The sequence below is a fragment of the Antrostomus carolinensis genome, unplaced genomic scaffold, assembly GCF_000700745.2.
Source record: "Antrostomus carolinensis isolate BGI_N321 unplaced genomic scaffold, ASM70074v2 scaffold42281, whole genome shotgun sequence".
In the NCBI taxonomy this organism is placed as follows: domain Eukaryota; kingdom Metazoa; phylum Chordata; class Aves; order Caprimulgiformes; family Caprimulgidae; genus Antrostomus; species Antrostomus carolinensis.
The window spans coordinates 21,017-30,635 of record NW_010294255.1 but is presented as its reverse complement, the minus strand read 5'-3'; the positions used below and the strand labels follow the sequence as shown (position 1 = coordinate 30,635).

The following is a 9,619-nucleotide window of genomic DNA, read 5'->3' as shown; positions in this document are numbered from 1 at the left end:
CTGGCTCAGGTGCTGCTCCGAGCAGCGACAGCTACAGCGGTGGTCGTCAGGTTTGGGGGGTTTTAAAGGGAATTTAGGGGGCGGGGGGTGTCAGGGCGCAGCGCTGGAGTCCATCGCCTCTGCCGAACACAAACCGCTGCTGCCCAGAGCGCCCCTTTGCCGTCTCTGCCGTCACCCAACTGGCCACAGCAACTGCTGCTCGACTCCGGTCCCCCTGTATTGCTGCTGCCGGACCCCAAGCATCAGCTCCCCTCCGCTGTCACCACCTTAACAGCAGGTATTTCCGTGTGAGAAGTCTCATAAAGATGTGACACATATGTCCGAGTGACTTTCTTAGTGGCATGAATAAGGGTTGTGTTCAGAGACAGTGTAGTTGAGTAAAACATACAATCAGGATTTTAAACTGACTGGTACACGCATTGTAAATTCTTGGGCCTGAAATAGTTTTCCCAACCATTTTTGTCCAATACCAAGTACGTGTCTTACATTGAAGCAGCAGAGTAGGAGACACGTCATTACATGATAGGGGGACACCTTATGGCTCTCTAGACTACCCAAGAGGAGGGTGTAGAGAAGTGGGGGTTGGTCTGTTCAACCAAGTAACAAGTGATAGGACAAGAGGACATGGTCTCAAGTTGCACCAGGGAAGTTTAGATTGGATATTAGGAAGAATTTTTCTACTGAAAGGGTTCTCAGGCATTGGAATGGGTTGCCCAGGGCAGTGGTGGAGTCCCCATCCCTGGAGGGGTTTAGTGCTTAGGGACATGGTTTAGTTGGGGATGTGTCAGTGTTGGGTTAATGATTGGACTCGATGATCTTAAAGGTCATTTCCAGTCTAGGCAATCCCGTGGTTCTGCGAGACGATGCATATTTCACAGAGGTGGTGGTCTGCACTACTGCCTGTTGCAGCATTTCAGTCAGAGGACATTAACAATAAAGCATTATAGTCACCAGATCTTACAGGAACAGCGATGTACAGTCTTTGGAGAAAGACCTACCTGTAACCGGAGGCTGCTCACTCTCAGTGCAGTGATGATAAGCAGCTGGTGGGACTGAAGGCAGAGGGAACCAGCTCCTGCTGCCACCTCCCAAAAGAGAAAGCTTCTCTTTTCTGACTCAGGCTGACAAACACAATTAGCTTTGTCCTATGTAGCTGACAGAGTAATACTATTAATGCACCTAATTGAGATTAAAGACAGCTGTAAAGAGATTAAAACATGAAGTGAGAGGAAAGCTTGTTATTCCAAGTATAGGGATTGTAATAAAGGGGGTCCACAATGCTCTCACGTTGTTGCTGCTCCCACCATCTCCCAGGCCTGCAGAGCAGACAGGTTCCCCTGTTTGTCAGGCTCTCGGGGAATAGCCCCACAGTCCTGGATTAAAAAGACCTTCACCTGCCTCCCTCTGCACCAGCACTGCAACCCAACCCGCTTCCCCTCAGCAGTGGGAAGCGGTGCCAGCTGGGCTCAGGCTGCTGGCGGTAACAGACCATGCTCTTCCCTAACCCTCAGGGAAAGTACTCGAAGCACACGACTCTCATCACATATTAAAGCAATACATAGTAGTAAATTCTGATAGTGAATTACATGCCACTACTTACTTGTAAATCTTTAGTAAAGGGAGGAAATACAGAGTTCAGAGAATGCACAAGCAGCCCAGAGTCAGCACAGCGCTTCCATCACTTCCTGCAGTGCATGAACCAGACTGTGTCAGACAAATACTTTCCCCTTCAGTGACGGTCAGACCAGCAAAGACGAGCCACCTCTGGTACGTACCCCAGTCCTCCTCCCAGCTCCTTGCAGCATTCGGTGTGCAGGTGGCACAGCCCTGGCCCAGGCCTGCCCCGCAGCACCACCGCACTGGGACCTCGCTGCAGCTGAGGCTTCTCCACAGGGCTGTGCTTGCTTTTCAGCTGCTGCCCAAGGCCTTGGCACAGCCCTGAGAGCACCACCACTCTACTTCTCCAGCCAGAAGAGACCAAAGGCATGGTCAGTCCCCCATGGTCTTGGTGGCAGTCAAAGCAGAGGCAGGCTGATCAGCCAGACCAAGCTAGACTAGAGCATGGCACTTCCCCAGCGATCAGGGACTTCCTTCCCCCTCCAAGAGGCAAGTAGAACTACAAACATGATTTTTCACTGCACACATCTGCTTCTGTTTAGTTTCAGGGATGTTTTTTGGTTGGTTGGGGGTTTTGGGGGGTTGTTTTTTTAAAAGCTGTATACAGCTTACCATGCAACACACTAACAGACCGCTCCACTGCTCCTCCAAAAGCAGAAATTAAGAGTATATATGAAGTGGCAACACAGCCAATGGTGGATCCAGGGCAGCCGCTTTTATTTAGAAACAGTATAAGCCAGTTGCGCAGCTGCTTAGACACACAAGGAAAGGTAGAATCCTTTTCTTCCTGAGGAGTAACTGACACCACTAGTAACACAGTGTTGTCTCAGGTTGCATCCCTGGATCTTCCTTGGGAAATGGTATGCAGGCTGAAGGGCTGCATCAGGGAAGTAGATCAGGGCTGCATCAGGAAGCAGGTGGGAGCTGTTTGGCATGCACGAGGAGGAATTACCTTATACACTGAAACACAGATCAGTACCAAAGACATCCCAGCTGCTGCAGCTAGCCCTACCAGAGGGCTGCAAGAGCAGTGGCTTCACTCAACAAGAGGAGTTGCAGACGTGTCGAGCGTGACAGAGCTACCTTAGTTCCAAGTCCTAGAGAGAAGCCAGCCAGCTTTTACATTTTCAGTAAAATTCGGAATTACAATTACAATATAAACAGTAACACTTACCAAATCAAACTGAAATAGATACTGTGTTCAAACTCCAGGTTGTTTTTAATGGCAAACTCTCTTAAAGTACAATGAATATTTCTGCTCTGACCACTGTATCATTTACAGAGGAATTTTTTTCAACTGATCTCTAAGTTAACATAAAACAGCTCCCCTTAAAGACTGCGGAACAGAATCCCATTAAATTATCTTAGGCAATTGTATTTTTAGTCAAAAACCATGCAGCAGTCTGTTTTGTCTAAAGACCTCACAACTGGTAGACTGAAATGCATATCACTGCTTGAAACAGGGGGATGGCTAGTAACTTCATGTTACCATTATTTACTCCCTTTCCTACTTCCACATTTAATTCCAGTAATAAATATTTCTTAGACTGTATCTTCAAAACATAAGCCATTTTGTACCTTTTAGCTGGCCTGTAAAACTGTTCTGATAAGTTGAGTCCAAATTGAGATTTTTATTTTTATTTTTTTTTTAAACTTTCAAGTAAAAGTTCATCGAGTTTCATTAAATCTTTGCTTTAAAGAACCAGAAGTTAAGATTTCCTACCAGCTGGCACTCGCGTAAAACAACACTTGCAACCACTTTCACCTCAAACTAAAGGGTTAAGAAAGTCCCCTTTGACCACAGGATCCAGAACTTAATACACCATTTGAAAACCCTGACACCCCTTCTCCTCCTGCCCTCAGTTTTCAAGCAGGGGAAGTTAAAATGAGAAAGCAAGAAGAGAGCCTTGAAGAAATGAAGAGGCTCCAGTAACATCATAAAGAAATGCACGGAACAGTTTCAATGGTTCAGTTCCTCGCTGCACTCCCAGTAGTGTGCTTTACCTGTACTTTGGGGGTGTATCTAAATAAAAGCCACAAGAGAGCACTGACATTTCTGAAGACTCACGTAGCCCTTCTCTTAGGGGTCGGCACTACACAGAACTACTGAAGTCAAAAGCTAGAGACTCTTCAACAAACACCACTAAAAAACAAACAACAAAACCGGGAGATAAAGGTTCTGCTACAACTTGCAGAGCTGGACTAAGCCATGCTGCCTTGGTGGCACAGCACTACATGCACACTAGCTAAGAGACTACCTCTCTCCAGGTACTTCTATATCTATTACAGGTTTGCTGTTTGGTGTTAAGAACTGAAAATAAGGTCATACTCTAAAAACAAAAATTGCCTTTTAGCCTTCCAGGAACTTATATGACTTTCAGTTCATACAGGTTTATCAGGCTGAAATTATTTATGGTTTAATACAAAGCTGAAATAATGGGCTAGGAAAAAGAAGGCTTCTCAAAACAATAATGTATACATCTATTTTATAGCTACCTCTTCTGTCTAGCCCCTCCCAAAGGTAGCCTGAAAAACAGTAAAATCTACACAAAGTTTTATTGCAATCATACAAGGGATACATCAAGGGTCAAATACAACAAATACTATGATGCAATTTTACATTTATTAAACTACAGTTCAAAGCACAAATTTACACATTCTAAATACACTAAACATCTAATGAAGTCACACTGGTTTCCCACTGACATTTGATATATCCGGGCGAAAGACAATAACTTTACAAGACTTTTCTAACAGGAATCCTTAGTATAAAAACTGTGTACTTGTATGTAAACTGTGAAGAACCCAAGTGATGGGTTTCCATCTCCACTAAGTCATCCATTTTGTTGCATATTTAAACGCTCAGGGGTTGAATGAACTTGATTTTAAATTTGGACACCATTATCTAACCCTCCCACCCCCCCGTGAATTGTAGCTGTAGCTTGTGTTGCCTGGTCCCCATTAGCTATTACTACATTTTCAAGTTTTGAAGAGAATGAATTGAATTCGAGATTGTTCCATTTCTTCCACACTGGAATGTTGACCAGACAAACTACAGACTTGCAACTGCAGGTCTAAATGAAGCGTTAAAGCCTGTTTAAGCTGCAGTGGAAAAGCGGTCTTCTGGGCTCAGCTGAATGCAAGAAGGCACAAAGAAGAAGTTCTTCATCAATGTGTCTGAAGCAATTCCAGCATCTTGCATCTCATCCCTGCAGCAGAAAAGGATGAGAGTTGCAATAATGTGTTTTCACGTACTATTTCACATCAGAAACCAGCCTTGAATGTAGCATTTGAGGTTTGCTGCCCCTGGATAGGTTGGCCCCAGTCTCAGCAGAAGGGAGAATCAGCTGTGCAAGTGCTTGGCAGACACAGAAAGACAGCAGACTCCCCACCAGTGGAGCTCTGGCTACCTCTGTACTGGAACAGGTCACCCAGCTCTCATCATCACCACAACACTGTTACTGCCCTTCCTGCCTACAGTAGTGCTAATGTTGTATTCAAGTTGCAACTACTAGTATTAGGAAAGCTCAATAGCTGATGTTGAGCAGTAAAAGGCTATTACTCAGCAACAACTACCACTAAACTCAGTCCACACTGGGCATTTTGCTTTCCTTTGTTAACCCTAAAAGCAAAGTAGGTGTTTTATCACAGCTCTCAGTTTAGTCTTAGCAAAAGTTAAACAGAACAGTAAAAAAACCCAAAAAACAACCAAAACCCCACCAAAAGGCACACTCTTGTGCTCAGTTGCATCTTCCTGTATTTGCCATCAAAGAGAATGGAATTTATATTTGGCTGTAAGCGTACACTCTTGAAGGAAGTGAAAACAATCTTGCCACTATCAAAATAATTTTCTTACCAGTCACTGAAAGACATCATGTAGTAAATCAGTGGCCTCTGATAGTCGTTAAAGGTAGACTGTTCACCCAAGGTACCAGAACCCATGTTATCAAAGATCAGCCAATCTCCAACGCTCAACTCGGGAAGAAGACAGTTTTCCACAATTTGATCAAGCTCATCACAGGATGGACCCCAAAGGCTGCTTGCAAACAGAGGCTCATCTTCCTTGTATTTCTATATGGAAATGATTCAATTAATTCAGGCTTTTGTTTATTAAATAAGAAATTTTTCAAATATACATAAGGATAATTTTATAAGTAATATTTAATTATATACCTATGAAGTCTTAAATATATATTAAAAAACATAAGAATAATAATAACAACTACTATATCTGAAGAATATAGAATGACTCACCTTGTGAACCTCTGGGATAGTATTCAGTTTCTCAGACAATTTACTTGCAAAAGAACCATAAACACCGTCATTTATGTAATATGTAAATACTGGTTCATCATCATTCCTGGTTTGCTCCACTGGAAGTAAAAAAGAAGTTGTCTTGCATGTATTTTTTGTCATGAGTAGTCCTTTCGCAATCTAACTTAAGTCAACTGCTTTCTCCTGACAAGGGGGTTCCATATATACTGGAATAGGAGAATTACGAGCAGAATAATCTGTATGAGACCAGATTATAAATTGAATTGTAACATTAAGTGTGAGGCTTAATAAAATTAATACTTTCACTAATAATAACTGTTAAGAATATAAATCCAATTTCTACTTTAGCAGATATGTTTTTGTGATGTTCTTCTAATACACCTCTGTAAAAACACCCAATAGAGGCTTAACCACTGAGAAATCAAACCTAGTAAGGAAACAAGTGCCACATAAATTTAACAAAGAAAGTGAGGTACACAGGTAACGTGTTCAGAACCCAAAAGGCAGGTTACAACGCAAGCACAAGGGAATGGATTAAATACATGCTGAGACAAACTAGAAAGCCCTGACTAGACGTGGGCAGTTATCCGTCCTGATTCGTAACAGGTAAAAGACAAATGCGAGCCTTACCTCCAGAAGGAAGAAGTTTGTCATACTCAACAGTCTTCTTTGCAATGATGTTAACTGCTAGTGTAAATGCAGATGAAACATAGTAACATCCAGGCTCTGCAATCACATTAACACCCGATTCCTTAGGAAAGTAGACATCCAGCAATGGCCTGATGACATGATTAACCTAGGAAATTGAAGTCACAGGAAAGACCAATGAAACTCAGCTTGTGTATATATCAGGTACCCACACACACTTTCAGTTAGCAACAGTTCTAGTAAGCATACCAAAAGCTGACTCTGTTCATCTAGTCTCTGACAAGGGCCCTTACCAAAGGTCCAAAATTCACAGAAGTGCCTAAGAAAATAGGTCACTCTGCTAAACCCTGAACATTGAGTACCATGAATCCAAGTACTATACAGTCCCTCCCCCAAACTGCAGTTCAAGTTGTGGTACACTCAAGACTGCACAAGTAATTTCAAAGTTTGTCCAGCACAACAGATACTGAATTATTTAATACTGATGCTCAAATCTTAAGCCAAACATCTGAAGATTAATAAGTATTTTGGACAAGTAACAGAAGAGTTAGAACTAAAAGAAAAGCCCTGATGATCCCATTTAGGCCAAATCAAAGGTTAACCAAAGAATGGCAGGGGTTGGAGGGGACCTCAAGAGATCATCTAGTCCAACCCCCCTGCCAAAGCAGGTTCCATAGGAAAGAGTCCAGGCGGGTTTTGAACATCTCCAGAGATGGAGACTCCACAACCTCTCTGGGCAGCCTGTCCCCTCACTGTGAAGAAGTTTTTCCTTGGGTTTGTATGGAACTTCTGGTGTTTCAGTTTTCGCCCATGATAAAAGATAAAAGCAAGACCTTTAGTCTTCAGTTCTAAAGCAGAGTACCAGAAACTTTCATACAGTAGCAATATGGTTTTATGATCCAAAGCATGCTAAGCAATCCTGGCCCAAACCATGCAGAGTAACCAGCTGGACAACAACGGCCAACTGCCAAAAAAATTGAATTACTACTGTGAAAATGGCTTAGGATAGTAATTTAATCTGTGACATGCTTAAGTCAGCATTCACCCAATATGAACAGGATTAAAAAGAAATAGTGATCACCTCTCTCCAAGGACTGATTATACTACCCATGGGAAAGAATATAAAACTATTTACTTGCATCTTATGAATTACAGTTTAACGTGGAATTTAGAATAGGTTTCAGCTATCAATGTTAGTTGCAGTTTAAAGGTTAAACATTTCAACCTCCTATATCAAAATTAGAGTTTCAACTTCCAATACATTTACCTCTTCCAGCTGAAGCTCTGAACCTGTGAAGCCCCCACCAATATCCAACATGTTCATCTTAAAGCCAAATTCTTCCTAAAATGCACAGGCAGAATGTAAGCACATGGACAACTGTAACTGTAAAAATATTTTTTGTTGCTCCTTACTGTGGGTGTTTTCTATGTACTTACACTTTTGAGCATATTTAGCAGAGTATGTCTAGTGAGGCAGTAATGGCACCATAAAAGTTAGTATAGCTCCATTAAACCTAGCAGCAATAGCACTGGGATGTCAATAGAGGCTCAAGTAGAAGTCCCACAGCAATCCCAACTCCCATCTTGTGGCATTTGTTATATTTAGACAAAATTTGCTGAACAGGGTGGTGCATTTTGCCAAAGTCTTAGGAATTTACAAATATATATAGTGCAAATCTTTTTTGGATAGTGCTTATGTGACAAGACTGCTACAATGAATTTGCACAAAAGTGAGAACTTCAGTTCTGTTGCCCCGTGTCTTATCAGTCACAGCTAATGCACTAACTGCAGGAATAAGAGTAAAAACATTTGCAGCCTTCTCTATTTAGTTTACAAGCTTCTCATTTATAGGAAGGCAGATGTACAGAGAAGGGATTTTTTAATTCTGCAATATGAGAAATACACACAGAACATATAAGACTCACGTGAGTCATCTGAAGCATCCAATAAATCCATTTGTCTTCATCCAAATTTGGATATCTCCCCCAATATGACACCTTTATTTCTTATGATGCTTAGTTATTATCTCAGAAATCACGTGCACAAAATCAGTGGTTATACCATGATAAACGCCAGCATACAAATGCTTAAATATTTTAATGTAACTTAAACATGTCAACTGTGCATTTGCAGGACTGAGATGTGAATTTCAATAAGCCTTTACCAAAAGTAGGAAACTAATTTTTTATTTGAAAATAGTATACAAGGCTACTGCCCATCAGTGGGGCAGCATTCATTAACCTTTGTCCACAATTAGTATCACAAAGTTTGTTTTACCTGTACCACACACCTCACAATGGAGTATTTAGTCCCTACTAAAAGTTCTGTTTCCTACATTGATATATTTTGTAAATAATGTAGTTGGCTTGTTAGTATGATTAGAATATAATGGATCCTCTACTGTAGCAATTGCACATGTGTATATGTCTACTTACAGCCATATCAAACACACACCGAGCATCAGATAGAGCATGAATGTACGTTTGCAGTTCCTTGCAAGAGCCTGAAACGTGAAATCTGAAAGAAATAAACCACAGTTAGTCACTGAACCATGCAGCCTGCAGGCCAAGCAAACTGTTTCACCATCTAGAGCAACAATGGAAGCAATTCATTCCCAAGCAGCTCAAGACAAGCTTGCATGATAATATAAGTAATTGTGCAAAGAATAAGCTCAGAAGATTATTGCCTTGCATTCATTTGGATTTGTACTTGGGGCCTGTCTTGCTCTTAATGTTAAACATGTCCTACAAGCTTTAAGAAATAACAGATTTACTGAACTTTGCAGCCTTCACTGTCAAAGAGGTTATACTTTTTTCTTCAGTGGGTGCCAGTGCTAACATGGTACCTGTGTAGGGTCTCCCCTCTTATCCTACTTTGTATTGTCTTCTTTGTGTACCCTTTCTGCTGGGCCATCCAGTTTTCTTCTCAAAGATAGGGCTGTACCATGCACAATCCCTACTCTCTCCAACATTTAGGAGAGGTGTGTCCCACTGCCACCCTGTTCTGAAGCCTCTTCACTCCAGGCCAGGTCCTAGTTTTATAGCAAGACTGAACAGGCTGGTGAGCAGGTAATTAGAAG

The 9,619-nt window shown here is 41.8% G+C and overlaps 1 protein-coding gene across 1 annotated transcript in view; it reads right to left on the bottom strand.

Moving 5' to 3' along the window:
• Positions 1 to 4,154: 4,154 nt before the first annotated feature.
• Positions 4,155 to 9,619, bottom strand: part of AZIN1 (antizyme inhibitor 1) — a 21,496-nt gene continuing 16,031 nt past the window's right edge. The window contains exons 6-11 of the mRNA XM_010177574.1: positions 8,976 to 9,057; positions 7,808 to 7,882; positions 6,523 to 6,688; positions 5,872 to 5,990; positions 5,474 to 5,688; positions 4,155 to 4,826 (exon numbers count right to left, since the gene is read on the bottom strand). Of these exons, the coding sequence (XP_010175876.1) occupies positions 4,715 to 4,826; positions 5,474 to 5,688; positions 5,872 to 5,990; positions 6,523 to 6,688; positions 7,808 to 7,882; positions 8,976 to 9,057 (769 nt within the window). The 3' untranslated portion in view covers positions 4,155 to 4,714. The remainder of the gene's footprint in view (positions 4,827 to 5,473; positions 5,689 to 5,871; positions 5,991 to 6,522; positions 6,689 to 7,807; positions 7,883 to 8,975; positions 9,058 to 9,619) is intronic.